The following is a 15,304-nucleotide window of genomic DNA, read 5'->3' on the forward strand; positions in this document are numbered from 1 at the left end:
GTGGCTTCTTGATGCCAAACTGCCAGAGAGCTGGGGTGGACAGTGGATAGTTTGCTGACAGCAGTTCATGAGGAGGCTGGCAGAGAGCACAGGTGTCAGGACAGTCAGTACCCAGCAGGCCACGGAGCCTGCTGAGGGAGGCCATGGAGCTGTTTTCCTGGTTCCTGGCATTTGACCAGCAGCCTCTGTTCACGTTGGAGACCCCTTGGCTTAGTGTCATCCCTCTGGACTCTGTAAGCGTGTGTGCAACTGAGCTGCACTGGCCCTGTGCCTTCCCAGGCTCCTCTGACTCGAGAGGAACCTCGGTCTCTGAGTCCGCACGCTCCCCTTTGTGGGCAAGGCTCAAACCCAGAGGTCCAGGCACAGTCAAGGGCGCATTCTGTGGAGAAGCAGCGGCCGTCAGCAGCTGCTGGCCGCCTGTGGAGCCCCGAGAGCAGGTTGTGCCGATTTGCTGTCATTACTTCTGCCAAAGGCCTTGTAGCTGCGGCAGGGCCACCTAGCTATAATGAAAGCTTTATACATTTGGTGGTCACGTGGGAACTCACCGCAAAAGGTGGGCGCAGTGGCAGGGCTGTGCCCTACGGGTCACTCTGTTCAGGGAGCAGGGAGCCTACAGCAGGGCAGCCAGCCATAGCCATGCACAATGGTTCCCCTTCCTTTCCCCTCAGTGCATGGCATAGAACTGTGCTCTTCTCACCGTAAGCACAGCATGCTGCCCTGGTGTGCTCGGCCCTCCAGCAACCTCCTTGCCCCACGGGCTCCTTGCCGTACAAGGTCATGGTTGTATCGGTTCAGGGACGTGGGGCGTGCACTTGGACGTTCTGCAGGCAGATGTGGGCACACAGATCTATTGTCCTTGGGTCCGTGTATTACCCAGGATTTCCTTCCCAGTTGTGTGCTATAGCCGAAGGGGGTCTTCCCTCAGACACGCCCTTCCTGTGGGGCCATGATGTACCACAAGGAGGGATGAACCGCTAAGGGGGAAAGATTGGGAAATGAGCCTCTCTGGGTCCTGATGTATTTCCTTGCAACTCTCTGGGGGTGTGGGTTGGGCCCTCCCAGCCTGGACTCACAGCAGGTGTCATAGAGGGCTGCCGAAGCCTTTTAAAGGCTGTTTTAACTCTCTCAGAAGGTAAAATTGCATGGTAAGTCACAATATAAAGAATTACCTGAAGAAACATTCCATACAATACCCAAATTTGTGCCTGTGGGGGAGAAGCAGTAATGGCCCCGAAGCGCTGCCTCCAGCTCCGAGCTTTCCCTCTCCCGAGGATGCACAGGCCAGAGCCTAAGTGCTGGCTTCTCTCAGCTAAGGATAATGGAGCCATCTCCTGCAATTTTTCCTCTTTACTAAAATCAGCCTGCAGAGTTTTCCAAGTCCCCCATTAGGGTGGAACAAAGAGCTTTTCTGTCATCTTTGGGCTGTTTTAGGTAAAGGAGAGAGCTGCAGAAGGTGGTCTGAGGACCTGGGTCAGGCTCCCTGTGGTGGTCATGGTCAGCTGGATGGCAGCACTCACACTTGCCTCCAGAGAGCTGAGACCATCCCTCCTCCTGGCTCCTGCAAAGCAGCCGCTGCTCAGCCCGCAGCCTCCTCGGATGCGAGTGTCTGGGTCACTGGGAACTTTGCTGCTGGTTGATGTGTTAGGAGAGAGGGGTGGGTGAGCGGACTCTCCTCATGTGGTGACTGGCTGTGCCAGCCAGGCTGGGAAGTTGGGTTACCGGAGGCAGAAGTCCTTTTGGACTGGTTCCCACTTTAGTTCCTGGAACTCCCTGCCATCTTGTCCCTGACAGTGAGGCCTCACAGGGCTTCAACCAGACCCTCGTGAGGCTTGGGGCAAGAAGCAGCATTTCCTGAGGGGCCCTCTGGAAAGCAGCCATAAGAGGCCGGACAGTGGCGGCCAGTGCAGTGCAGGCTTGAGCAGTGTGCTATGGGTGTCCCCTCAATGGCGAGTACGCTGGCATTGTTTTTGCTTTGTTGCTACCCAGAGAGCAACAGGAGGCTGCTGGCCATTCTCCACGCAGGTGGTACAGAGCCAGGGACACCAGGCTGTTTTGCCCCAGAGGACCTTGGGAAGTGTGAGAGATTCATTCATGGCAGTTGTGGGCCATGTGGAGACCCAAGGGACCCAGGGGAGGAAGAGAGAGCTTTGTGAGTGCCTGGTGTCTCTTGTTGGTCCTGTGAATGTTGGACAAGGCCCTGGGGAGAGGGCACGATTTTTTCCAGAAATCAGAAGTGGCCAGTGTGCCATCATTGGGAACTGGTGTGATCTAGGCAAGGCCTGGACATGAAGCTGGGGATGGCAGTTGTGATCTTAGGGACAGCTGTCGGGCCACCCCACATGGAATACCAGGTTCATAGAGCATTCTGGCCATGCTGTAGCGGGTCAGGCAGAGGTGGCCCTCCCTGTCAGACTGGCTGGGGTCTCCTTGAGGCAGTCCCATAATTTTAGGTGGTGTGACTGGAGTTGAAGGCACGTGTGAAGTGGCTGCAAGATGACATGGCTGTGAGGACTTGCACACATCAGCCCCAGCCTCACTCCTGGCCTTACTGCTGTGCAGTTACAGGGCATGGGGTGCAGGGGGCCCCCCATTGTCACCCATGCCGCCTAGAGGAGCTCGTCACTTGGTGCCGACCCTGCAATGGCCTTTGAAGGGTCACAGCTGCTCTCAGCGCCCACTCTGGGGAGCTTAGATGAGAGCTGGCCATGACTTTTGAGTAGACTTCCCAAAAGTTCATCTGTGAATGAGGGGATCTGGGGGACTGGCTGTGCTCAGTAGGTTGGATTGGGACTGAGAGCCAAGCCTCAGCCTTGACACCATTGTGCTAGGCATACCATAGAGACGGGCACTCCCAGGGCAGTGGGCATGAGTGGCAGGAAGCCCTCAGTAGTTCAGCAATGTGTCAGAGAGCGCAAGTATCAGGGACCACGGTCCTGTCTCACGTGGCCCACACTTAGCAAGGCTCTTCGCTGGCAGAAGGAAGTAGGCAGAGCCGGGCAAGGTGAGGGGTCATAGCAGGGGGTGAGGGGTCATAGCAGGGGGTGAGGGGCCAGCATTGCTTCCAATCCTGTTAAGGATGAGGTAGAGAGACAGTGGGCCCAACTGAACTGGCATCTGGTCTCCAGTCCAGGCCGTGGCTGACGCCCTTGTGCTCCTCCACCCCAGGCACACCAGCACCAGCAGCCCGGGATCTTGCTGCAATTCAGGACTCTCCTGTTGGCCCAGGGGTAAGTCCAGGCTCAAGGTGGGCTCACACAAATTCCAGAAGAAAGGATTCTGTTTGCATTCCAGGGCTGGGGGTATTTTTGGTCCCCACTGTTCTGCCCCGCAGCCTGCTTTACTAGCTGATTTCCAGGTCTGGCTGCCAGTCTGGTGGCTTTCTGCCCGGTTAGTGATCCAGGACCCTGCTGCCCACACTTAAAATGCCACATTCTTCCAGTGGTGAGGCCTGTTGAGCCAGTGCCATTGACTGCCTGAGACCCTGGAACCTGGCCTTCACGCCTTCCAGAGGGGTACCGCCCGGCGGGCTGGGGGCTCTCGTATCCCCTGGCCCCAGGTGGCTTCGGCTGCATATCTTTCAGCACCATTCTGGAAATGACTTTCAGAGAAGCCATATCCAAGGTGCAGTCTGTGGGCCAATTCCCGCCTCCTGTTGGCCTGGTGGTCTGAAGCGGGCTGAGTGGACCCCAGAGACCCTTCCCAGGCCCCAGGGATACTGTCCGGGGGGCCCAGTGCTCTTGCACTCATCCTGCTGAGCCCTCCTCTGGGCTGGCTGTCCTTGCGGGGAGCCATCACCCCTCAGAGGTGTGTACCTGAAGCAGAGTCCAGATGTGAGAACGTGCGTTAGTGCAGCCTGGAGCAGAGCCCCACCCCACCCCTGCCTTTTGATATCAGCGTTCATCCTCTGCCCGTGGACATAGTGCAGTCACTGTCTTGGTGAGAACACTCAGAGGGCAGGAGGTTGGACAGAGCCATGGAGAGGTCCAGTGCAAGCGTGGGATGGAAGCCCAGCGGTGCATGCCGTCTGATCCTGCAGCAGGACCCCTCCTGTCTACCAGCCTTCCCTCTATGACTATTCTCATTCTGACTGTGCTGTTTGAGAGATCACAGCACCAGACCTCCTTATAATTACGGACTAAGGAAGTTTGGTGGGCCCTGGATGTCAGAGCAGCCGCTGGAGGGGAGGGTGCTGGGGTTACTCCTGTCCCACAGGGTCTGTGCAGGTACTCGTGTGCGTCTGTGTGTGTCTGTGTGCTGGGGGCCCCCTGAGCTGACTGACATCTCACTCAAGGACTCACCCTACAGCTCTCGCTCTCCCAGCTGGTGGCCTCCCCTCCGTCTCCAGCTCTGCGAAGCTCTTCCAAGCCCCCTCCTCAGCCCCCGGACAGCTCTCAGTCCCCAGAGGGTCCCCAGCTCCAGGCCGTGAGTGTACCCTCCTGTCCCTCTTCACCCGTCATGGGATGGGAGTTTGATGTTTGGTTGGTCAGGTGACAGGGCCCTTGGGGTTCTCTTCATGGTGTGGGCCGTGGGATGGGACAGGAGGGAGGTGACACCCAGCTTCCCACCTCATGCGTCTGCTACGGTCCTGTGTCTGAGACGGGACAGGAATGTGATGCCCTACAGCTGTGCTTGGCGCCAGTGTTTCCATAGCACCAGTCTGCTCATTCGATTTGTGGTTTGTAAGTCACAGATGTGGTTGCTCTGTAAAATACAGAGTGACTGGTTCACCCTGAGATACAGATAAAAACGGAACCTTTATAGTTTGTCCCAAGTATTGCATGGCACCGACGATGCCAAGGTTGGTGACCCTATAGGAGCCATCAGGGCAGCACACCTTTAGACCTAAGCACCTTTGGGGCCCTCAGTGGTGGGTTCTTGCTGCGTTCACCTGGAGCCTGGTTTCGTTGAGCAGGAATCTGTACTAGAGAGCAGGATCTCTCACCTGGAAGCCGACCTGAGCCAGCCGCCCTCGCTCCAGGGAGCGCCTGCTATGGAACATCTACAGGAGCTGCCCTTCACTCCTCTGCACGCCCCCATTGTTGTGGGAGCCCAGACCAGGAGGTGAGGCTTGGAATGGGAGGGCTCGGGCCCTTCAGCTTCCATGAGCAGCTTTGATGTCAGGCTCTCGCACCTCCTGGAGTCGGGCTGAGGGATTTGTCTGTTTCAGCTCTAGAAGCCAGCTCTCCAGAGCTGCGATGGTGCTCCTGCAGTCTTCCGGCTTCCCGGAGATCCTTGATGCCAGGCAGCAGCCAGTGGAAGCCGTCAATCCCATAGATCCTGTGAGGTTCAACCCTCAGAAGGAGGAGTCGGACTGTCTTCGAGGGAATGAGATAGTGCTGCAGTTTCTTGCCTTCAGCAGGTAGTCTCCAGGTGCCCACGCATTGGACTCTGTGGCTGCCTCATGCTGAATGTCTGACTTTCAGCATGCTTTGTGTTCCGGTTTCTCCAGCTGGGGCAGGACCACCTGTTTTCCCAGTTAATTGACACATGTAGTATTTGTGTGTGTTTACAGAGTGGTTGGTAATGTGGCATGTGATATGGTGTGGGTGGCATGTGATACGGTGTGGGTGGCATGTGATACGGTGTGGGTGGCATGTGATACGGTGTGGGTGGCATGTGATCTGGTATGTATCGTGTGTATCGACTCAGGCAGAATCCGCTATCTCTATCTTAAGCATCGGTGCTGTCCTCGTGCTGACCTTAGACCTGCCGTCTGATTTTGCATTTTTCTGACTGGTGCCCTCCTTTGTAAATGTCAGAGGCCCCCCTCTGTGCAGTCTTCCAGGCTAATTAAAGCCTACCCCACGTGTGCGCCCAGTTCTCAGATGCCAGTGATGCTGAGAGAAGCAAACTCCAGGCATGAGGTCATGGCAGTAGCCCTGGAGTAGCCGCTGTCCCGTCTGCTGAGAGGACAAAGCAGTCCTCTGTGACCACAGTGCCTACCCCGTCCCTGTGCGTCACACCCTGGGAGCTCCTCTGTGGCTGACTAATTCCCTGTCCTTGTACCCAGAGCGGCCCAGGACTGCCCAGGAGCGCCGTGGCCACAGACTGTGTATTTCACCTTCCAGTTCTACCGTTTCCCACCCGAGACCACGCCGCGCCTGCAGCTGGTCAAGCTGGATGGGATAGGCAAGAGCAGCTCTGGCTCCCTGTCCCACATCCTTGTCCTCATTAATAAAGATGGCTCCTTCGATGCTGGTAAGTGTTGAACAAAGGAATCCTGCCCTTGTGGAATCGTTGTTTTGTGCTTCCTTTTCTTTTTATGGACATGTCTGTGTCTATGTGTCTGTGAGTCTGCCACTCGTGTGGCCGGGAGAGATCCCGTGGAGCTGGAGTCATGGTGGCTGTGAGCCGTCCAACGTGGGGGCTGGGAATTGAACATCCTTCCAAGAGCAGCAGGTGCTCCTAACTGCAGACCCAACTCTGTTCCCATAAATGTTCTCTTAGGAGCGGGGTATTGTGTGCAGCTTGCCGTAAGTGTGGACTTGAGAGAACAGAGTGATTGTGTGTGTGCAAGACCAAGCTCCATGCTGTGCTGGGCAGGCTGTGCTGGGCCCAGGACTTCTGGAGTCAGCCTTATGTTAATATCAGTCTCCTCTTACCAGGATTTCTTTACACGGTGCCTCTGCAACTCAGTTCTCTGAAAAGCTTACACTCAATATTATAATGCCATCTAAGAATTAAAAACAATTTTTAATGCCATTAGCTATCTTGCCAATGTTACATACAGTTGCTGTAGATATTCATACATTTAAAACGTAATCTGCTCAGAAATCAGGTGTCAGGCTATGAGGTGGCTCAGCAGGACACCTTCTGCCAAGCCTGAGGACCTGAGTTCATTCCCCGGGACCCACAGGGTGGAAGGAGAGAACCAGTTCCTGCAGTTCTCTGACCTGTACATGTGCACCATGGCATGTGTGCATATGTGCAAATGTGGGCATGCACACACACACACACATATGTATATACACATACTAATTGTAATTAAAGACAGAAGCAGAGATGGAGCCCCCTTCTATGGTAGGTGTGGCCCTTGTTGGCTGGACTGTGTGTGCATCGCGTGAGCCACACTGACCTGCAGAGCTTCCGAGGCAGACTAGGCTTGTTTTCTGTCTCTGCTCCATCCTTTCCTGGGCACTGGGGGTGGAGCCTCTGGCTTTTGATGAGAGCTTTTGTGGTGACACCCTTGCAGCACTGGCCTGTTTTCTTGATGGCACTGTGCCCACTGCCTGTGCCCACTGTCTGTTCCCACTGCCTGTGCCCACTGACTGTGCTCACTGACTGCCCAGTGCGCATGGTTGCGTGCTTCCCTGGAGAGGACAAAAGAGTCCCTGTGTGCTTTGGATTCCTCTGCTTGACAAGCAGATGCTCTCATGACCTGAGCATCTCTCCGGCTATGAGGAGGTGTGGTTCACTTGGGACAGGCGGGATAAACGGTGACAGGGTGCTTTGGCATCCTCTGGGCAGGCTTACCGCTCCTGGTGTCATTGTAAAGTAAGGGACTTAAATCACACAAGGCAGAAACACACCTGACACATTTTCTCATCTTAGCTCAGTGACACAGCCCATGAGACCAAGCTGGGGTCTGAATTCCTGCTGTCTCTTGAGGTGGACAGGGGTTGGGAAACCACACTCAGATTCCAGTGCCAGGAGAAGCAGCTTTTGCAGCATTGGCTACAGAGCTCAGAGACAGGCTGAGGTTCAGGGATGCAGGAGAATGAAAGGCCGCAGCATGTGTCCAGGGAGATGGCACGCAAGGGACAGTCTGAGAGGCCCTCAACCCAGCGGGAGCATTGCCCTCCGTCACAGAGGAGTCCCACATGCCTCTCCGGCAACAGAGACAGCAACAGTGGTTGCAGAGAGCCCGTAGCCTCCATTAGATTCGTATACTAACCTAAAAATTCCAAAATCAAACTTTATGCTGCTCTCTGGCGAGCAGGCCTCTAGGTCAGAGGCCCAACATCAGCACTCCCCTCCCCCAACTCTCTGAACTGATTAAAGAGATGAAGACATGCTACTAGTGATGAGTCAGTAAAGAAACCAACCTGCAAGTGGCTAGTTACTTTAAAGGGAACAGCGAATAATGCCAGGCTTGGAAGACTCAGCAAGACGGAAGTAAGCTGGTGTGCAGGCTGCCACCTGTGCTGGGAGAGAGGATAGTGCCCCTTGGGAGGCAGAAGCATGGCGTCCGGGCAGGGGATGCAGGACAAACCGTGACACAAGCACGCAGGAGGTCTCAGCTGGGTGGTCACCTTTGGAGCACAGGCTTAGCTCCCTGTGTCTTTCCAGAGTCGGAAAGTACAGATCAAAACGTCTCTTCTCTTCATGTTTATTCATAACAAAGCAGTTATGGGAACATTCACTCCGAGAACCAGCTATAACTCTGACTTCTGCCCCTGAAGCTTACACTGCTCTGGTGGAAGGACTCAGCTGTAACAGCAACCCGGAGCCCTGTGGCTAAGCACAGCCTTTCTGCTTGCCTGAGCCCTTTTGGACTTTAGCTTCTGCTCCCCCTGCAGCAGGCCTGGATTGAGGTGGGGACAGTCCCGCCCCTCTCTCCCTTACCCTACTACCCCTGTCCTGAGGAACCAGTGCAGAGAAGCCAAGCAAGTCACTGCACACAGTGGCTCCAGGCCAGGGGAGGATGGCACTGGGCAGTTCTTGGTTTTCTCAGATCTTTGGCCTCAACTCTTAAGTTTACAGCCAGCCTGGGACATGACATACTTCAAGCCCCGTGAGGAGGCAACTGGCAACCAAGATGCCACATCCAGCAAAGTTGCCTCTCAGAACTGACGGAGGGATAAGGACATTTCAGAACACAACGAAGACATTTTGCAGACCAAAGCAACCCACGACTACGAAGCTGGCACTACACATGACACTTAGGAGTGGAGCACACGGAGGAAGAGAGATGGTCTCAACTAAGACAGCACAGAAAGAGTCAACTTCACAAACTGGGACGTCCACACTGCCAGATGTCAGCATATACAAGGAAACTGCAGTGAAGGAGGAGAGCCTACCACGCCAAGAGACACGCAGGCAGGAGCACAGGATGAAGCACCCAGGCAGGAGCACAGGATGAAGCACCCAGAGAGCCCCACCCAACCACAGTCAGCTGATTTCACTTAATAATAACAAGAAATACGTTAACTCTCTGAGTAAAAGATGCAGATAACGTGATCAGAATGAAAAGCAGCATGTACCTGTCCACTCCGGACACCACTGCCCCTCAGCAGCCAAGGCAGCCACAGACTGGCAGTCAAAGGGTTGACGCTGTCTGTCAAGGAAATAGAAGCCCAGAGGGGGCCAGTGCGGTGAGTCTGATGTCTAATGAAGTAGGCTTAGACGTCAAGCCATAGTTGGAAGAGAGAGAGAGAAGCTTCCACACACGAATCAAGAAGACACGACGGCTGTAAATATGCATGCACCAGACGCTGGATTTCACCAACACTAATGCTAACAGAGGTAAAAAGTCAGACAGGCAAAAGCAGGCACTCCGGTAGGACAGATCCAACAGATAGGTCACCCAGACAAAAAGTTAGCTCCAGGGTTAAACTATACCACAGGGATTTACAGACTGAATGCAGTCTTCCCTGCGGCCCATGGGACTTAGTATAAAGCTCACCACATGTCAGGTCCTAAACCAGCTCTACTGCAGAATAATGGAAATAGACAGAAAACCAGTGTACGAGTGTGCGCCATTTGCATGCAGGGCCAGTGGAGGCCAGAAGAGGGCAACGGATACCCTGTACCTGAAGTCATAGGTGGTTGTGAGCGACTACATGGGAGCCAGGAACCAAACCTGGGTCCTCCTGCAAGCTGGTGGGTGTCCGTGTCCTCTGAGCCATCTCCAGCCCCTCTTTTTGCTATGTTTGATCGTTAATTTCCCCATTTTCTTGGCTCGTCCAATTCATTTTTCTTAGCTGTCTGATTTTGTAGATGTACGATGGTGTGCAGAGCTATGCCCTTTCCCTGGCAAGTGTACTGTGTATCTCATTCACTGATAAGCTGTACTTTCTAGAAACCCTCCTCTTCCTTTTCCTCTTCCTCTTCCTCCTCTTCCCCTTCCTCCTCTTCCTCTTCCTCCTCTTCCTTTTCCTCCTCCTCTCCGCCCTCCTCCTTTTCCTCTTCCTCTTCTTCCTCTTCCCCTCTTCCCCTTCTTCCTCCTCCTTCTCCTCCTCCTTCTTTCTCTTCCTCCGTGTTCTTCTTTCTCCTCCTCTTATGTAGCCAGGCTATCCTTGAACTCATGATCCTCCAGTTTCCACCTCCCCAGTGCTGGGATGCCACCAAGTCAGGCTTTCCAGAAAACCCTGTTCTGTTCCCTTCTATGGTTATGTAGGATTAAGTTGTGAACTTGTTGTCATTAAATTTTTATTAATGATTTCTAGTTTGTGGCGTTGTATTCAGGGAGCTAGAGTTGTATTTTCCTTACTCTATGTGATGTATTTAGGTTTTCTTTGTCATGTTTTCTGGGTGTACTCACTCAGATCCTGTTCCCTGGTGCAGTGCTTGGTGTTTCTCTGTAGGGGCCCGTGGGGTAGGTGGACCCTGGTGTCCTGGGTCCTCCCTTTGTTGTGGGCGGGCCATTAGCTCTGCCCTTGAACAGAAAGTGGGTAACACTTTCCTTTGTGTGCCTCACACTCCCCAAGTGCCTCTGCATCTCCTCTGCCTCACTTGACGCCTGAGCGTTTGCGGCTGCTGCGGTTCATTCAGAACTCTGGGGTCCCTCTGGATGGACAGAGTCTCTCTTGATGGAGCTGTGGACACCTGACCAGGGCAGGAGGCTTCTGAGAATCCCGAAGAGATGCTGAGGTTGAAGGAGAGAGAAATGTGTCCACCAAGGCGTGGGCTGTATGTGGGGCTGGGTGATGGGGGTCACAAGGATCCACCAGAGTAGGCATGGGGCAGTAAGTGGTGAGGGCTGAGAGCTTGTGGAGGATTGTGCCCTGCCCGGTGGACCCTCTTCAGTGTGGCTGGTGGCACCGCAGCTTCTGAGCTACCAGGGATGACACAGGGTTCTCGGAGAAGGTCCTTCTGTGGCAGTACCAACAGCAAGGTCGGTGGTCCTGACTGGTCAGGGCTGCAGTGGGCTGTGCAGGCAGTGTGAAGAAGCGGCCAGCTTGCTATGCATGGCCAGCAGTTGCCACAGCCTGCTGCTCTGGCTCAGTGGCAAATCCTCCACCTTGGCACCGTAGGCACAGGTCCTGTGTGTCCTGTTTCCCCGTGTTCCTTGTGCAAGGACTGGCATCTAGCAGGGCACAGCTAGGGATTGCTGAGTGAGGTGAGGTGGTAGTAGCATCGAAGGGGCCTGGCAGCTGGTGAATGTCATGGTGATGGGGCAGGGAAGCCAGCCAGGGGGTGTGAGGAGGAGCCAGCTGTGGACACAAGGGTCCAGCCTGGAACACGCTGGGGTCTGGGTGTTCCAGGGAGATGGCTGTGCCTGTGCCCAGGGAAGCTGACGTAGATGTGGTGGGCTCCTTCTCACACATCTCTGGGGCTGTCATTCCACAGAGGTCTTGCTGGGGTGCGCTGGGGGCTGGCACTGATGTGAAGCCTCGGTCTGACTCTGTGGTAAGCCCAGGCTTTGGTATTCATGGGACTTCTCCAGAGCCCATGTGTTCCTGAGAGGCGTGAGGAGCTGGCCAGTCTATGAGCGGGTCCTAAGCTGAGGATGGCCAACTGGGCCAGGCTACGCATGGGTTGGTGGTGGCTCTGTCTCGTCACCTGTGAGATGCCGCAATGGGGCATACCTGTCTTCAGTGGGACAGTTTTCACTCAGCTCCTCTTAGTTCTTCTTCCTGCCTTATCTCTTGCTTTTCCATCCTGAGGGATGCCCTAAGCCGGGTCTTACAACTTTTGCCTGGGGTCCACCCTAGCCATCCATCTTCCCTTCCCCGTCACTCAGGTCTGGAGCCCAGCACCATAGGCTGTGCCCTGTACCACATCCTACACTCTCCCTGCAGGAAAGGGTGCTGTATGTCTGAAGTCACATGCAGCTAAGGTCTGTGTACCCCATGCAGCTAAGGTAGCAGAGAGGGTGTCATGGAGGGGAGGAGAGACCCCCAAGGAGCCGCACAAACACTCCTCTCTGGAGGTGAGGGCTCTGCCCATCGCGGCTTCATGGATGTCCTTGGCACTGTTGCTAGAAGGGGAGGAAATGCTGCTTTGAGCATCGCTGCTACGTGCGCTTTAACTAACAGTGATCTCACTGCCAGTTTTGTCCGTTCAGAATTAATGAATGTGTCTCTTCAGGAAGATGAAGGCAGAAGCTATGGCATAGCTACTGTGTTAGTGAGCTTGCTGGGTAGGTGCAGCCTCAGAGCGGCAGCTGGGCCAGTGTCCTGCACTAGGAGCCCAGCGGGGGCATGTTCAAAATGTCTTTGAGTGTGTGCACGTGCGCGTGTGTGTGTGTGTGCACATGCACATGTGTGTGAGTGTATGGAGTGCACACACACACACACACACACACACACACACACACAGTGTAACCCAGCTTTGACAGCACATGTGGACTGGTCTCTTCCATAAGTTCTGTGTATAGAATAATAAACTCCCTGCGAGCATCGCTAGACACTCTCCCCATCCATCACCCTGTTTCACAAGGACTCGGTGGAATCCGTAAGTCTTATTTTGGGAGCTTATTGTGCACACTGGAAAGAAGTACAGTCCCCTGAACACGACTCCTCGCTTTGTTAATTTGGTACTTCATGATGTTTTTGATTAATGTGTTTATTAACTGTCATTGTGACGGAAGCAGAAATTAGTAATCATGACCAGAGCAGAAATATCTCCGCATGTAAGGATGATAAATGGCCCTAATTACCTGCGGACTCAGCCCAGGCTCCTCTGCGCAGGCTCCCCTGGCTTCCAGCTGAGGTACATGGTGGATCCCGAGTTCCTGAAGCCAGGAGAACAACGCTGGTTCGCCCACTACCTGGCTGCTCAGACGCTGCAGGTCGACGTCTGGGATGGAGACTCCTTGCTCCTCATTGGGTCTGCCGGCATCCAGATGAAGGTAGCTGCCCTGAGGGACGGGCTCCGCTGTGAGGTGGGACAAGTCACGACCAGCCTGTCCCCTAATGGCAGGGTCACCCCCAGTAGCAGGCTGTACCCTTGTTCCCTAGTGACAAACACTACAATGTTCCCGCCCTCTGAGGGGACAGTCTTCCCCACGGAGGATGGATTCTACAGCCATGCGGTTTTGGTGAGCTTCTCTCCCACACTGTCCTGCCAGGCGACACCACTTTCTGTCTACTCCAGAGTGATGCTATCTATAGGCTGTCTGAGGGTGCCCGTCCTCTGAGGTGGTCAGAGCTGGCCCATCAGAGGGGAGAATGACTGAGGTATGGGAAGACTGGCTGTTTGCTATCGGCAGTAGTAGATTTCTCTTTCCTTCCCTATACTGAGAATCAAACCCTGGACCCTGAACACGCCAGGCAGGTTCACCGCTGAGCTAGCTCCAAGCCTCGGACTCGTTTGCTATGACTTTAGTTAGAATCTTCTGAATGCTCCCCTCCCCACCCCCCGCTGATGCTGAGGCCCTTTACTCTTTCCCAGGCTTTCTCCCCAAGTCTTTCTGTGTCCTGAAGTAAACCCAGGCGATCGGCAGAAGGTCACCGTGAAAATCCTGGGCTGGCCTCAGCCCTGTGTAATCATGGTGGGTGCTGGGTCTCTCCTAGATCCCAGCCACACTGTCTCCCAGGCTCCCTGCCTGAGACTCATGGAGTCCAACTGCCACCCCTTGCTTCTGTGTACCTGACCCAGCCCCTCCCTCATTCCTGTCTCACTTTCTTTCTTTTTTTTCTTACAGTCCAGACTTTATACCCCTACTGGTCCAGCCTCTGACTGTTCCACATCCTACAATTCCTCCCCCCAACCTCCTGTCTCTAAAAGGATGTCCCCACTTCCACCCCGCACCACACCAGACCCCTCCCCCCAATCCCTGGGGCCCCAAGTCTTGATGCATCTTCTCTGACTGATTACAGATCTGGAAGTTCTCTGCTGTATGTGGGTTGGGGACCTCATATCAGCTGGAGTATGCTGCCTAGTTGGTGGCTTAATGTTTGAGAGATCCCAGGGGTCCGGATTAATTGAGACTGCTGGTCTTCTTATACTGTCACCTTCCTCCTCAGCTTCTTCCAGCTTTTCCCTAATGCAACTGTAGGGGTCACAAGTTTCTGTCCGTTTATTGGGTGAAGATACCTGCCTCTGACTCTTTCAGCTGCTTGTTGGGTCTTTCGGAGGGCAGTTATGCTAGGCCCCTGTCTAGAAGCACACCATAGCATCAGTAATAGTATCAGGCCTTGGTGCCACCGCCTGAGCTGGATCCCAATTTGGGCCTGTCACTGTCGTCTCACTCTCTTAACCCATCCAGTCTCCACTGTTGCCTCCACGGTGCACCCTGTCATTCACTGTCCTCGGCTTGGGTGTCCTCTGTGAGGGTGGGGTTCCTTGGGTAGGGAATGGCTTGTGGATGCTGGAGGCAGGCTCTGCAGTAGAGAGGAGTCGGGAAGGATGCAGGGGACCTCACAAAGCAGCCATAGAAGCATGGTGGGGAGTTCTGCCCAGCCCCAACCACACATTACCGTACTGTCTCTATCTCTGTGGAAATTCTTCGGTGCGCATGCGTGTGTCTGTGTGTATATATATGTGTGTGTGTCTGTGTGTGTTTGTGTGTGTGTATATATATATGTGTGTGTGTGTGTATGTGTGTGTCTGTGTGTGTATATATGTGTGTGTGTGTCTCTGTGTGTGTATATGTGTGTGTGTGTCTGTGTGTGTCTGTGTGTGTATATATGTGTGTGTGTGTCTGTGTGTGTATATATATATGTGTGTGTGTGTCTGTGTGTGTTTGTGTGTGTGTATATATATGTGTGTGTGTGTATGTGTGTGTCTGTGTGTATGTGTGTGTCTGTGTGTGTATATATGTGTGTGTGTCTGTGTGTGTATATATATGTGTGTGTGTGTGTATATGTGTGTCTGTGTGTATATATGTGTGTGTATCTGTGTGTGTGTGTATATGTGTGTGTATATATATATGTGTGTGTGTGTGTGTGTATATGTGTGTGTATGTGTGTATCTGTGTGTGTATATATGTGTGTGTATATATATGTATGTGTGTGTATCTGTGTGTGTATATATGTGTGTGTATATGTGTGTGTGTCTGTGTGTGTATATGTGTGTGTGTATGTGTGTGTGTCTGTGTGTGTATATATATATGTGTGTGTGTCTGTGTATGCATGCACATGTGGATGAGCATGTACACAGATCTGCACATTCCCACAGGTACCCTGTGTGTGTATAT

General features: G+C 53.8%; 1 protein-coding gene across 8 annotated transcripts in view; it reads left to right on the forward strand.

Moving 5' to 3' along the window:
• Nphp4 (nephrocystin 4) overlaps window positions 1-15,304 on the forward strand; it is a 91,858-nt gene that overhangs the window by 56,536 nt on the left and 20,018 nt on the right. For all 8 annotated transcript variants that reach the window (XM_031379634.1, XM_031379641.1, XM_031379637.1 and 5 more), the window contains 6 exons: window positions 3,166-3,227; window positions 4,306-4,422; window positions 4,913-5,061; window positions 5,168-5,359; window positions 6,011-6,198; window positions 12,855-13,015. In XM_031379634.1, the coding sequence (XP_031235494.1) occupies window positions 3,166-3,227; window positions 4,306-4,422; window positions 4,913-5,061; window positions 5,168-5,359; window positions 6,011-6,198; window positions 12,855-13,015 (869 nt within the window). The remainder of the gene's footprint in view (window positions 1-3,165; window positions 3,228-4,305; window positions 4,423-4,912; window positions 5,062-5,167; window positions 5,360-6,010; window positions 6,199-12,854; window positions 13,016-15,304) is intronic.

The sequence above is a fragment of the Mastomys coucha genome, unplaced genomic scaffold, assembly GCF_008632895.1.
Source record: "Mastomys coucha isolate ucsf_1 unplaced genomic scaffold, UCSF_Mcou_1 pScaffold18, whole genome shotgun sequence".
Lineage (NCBI taxonomy): Eukaryota > Metazoa > Chordata > Mammalia > Rodentia > Muridae > Mastomys > Mastomys coucha.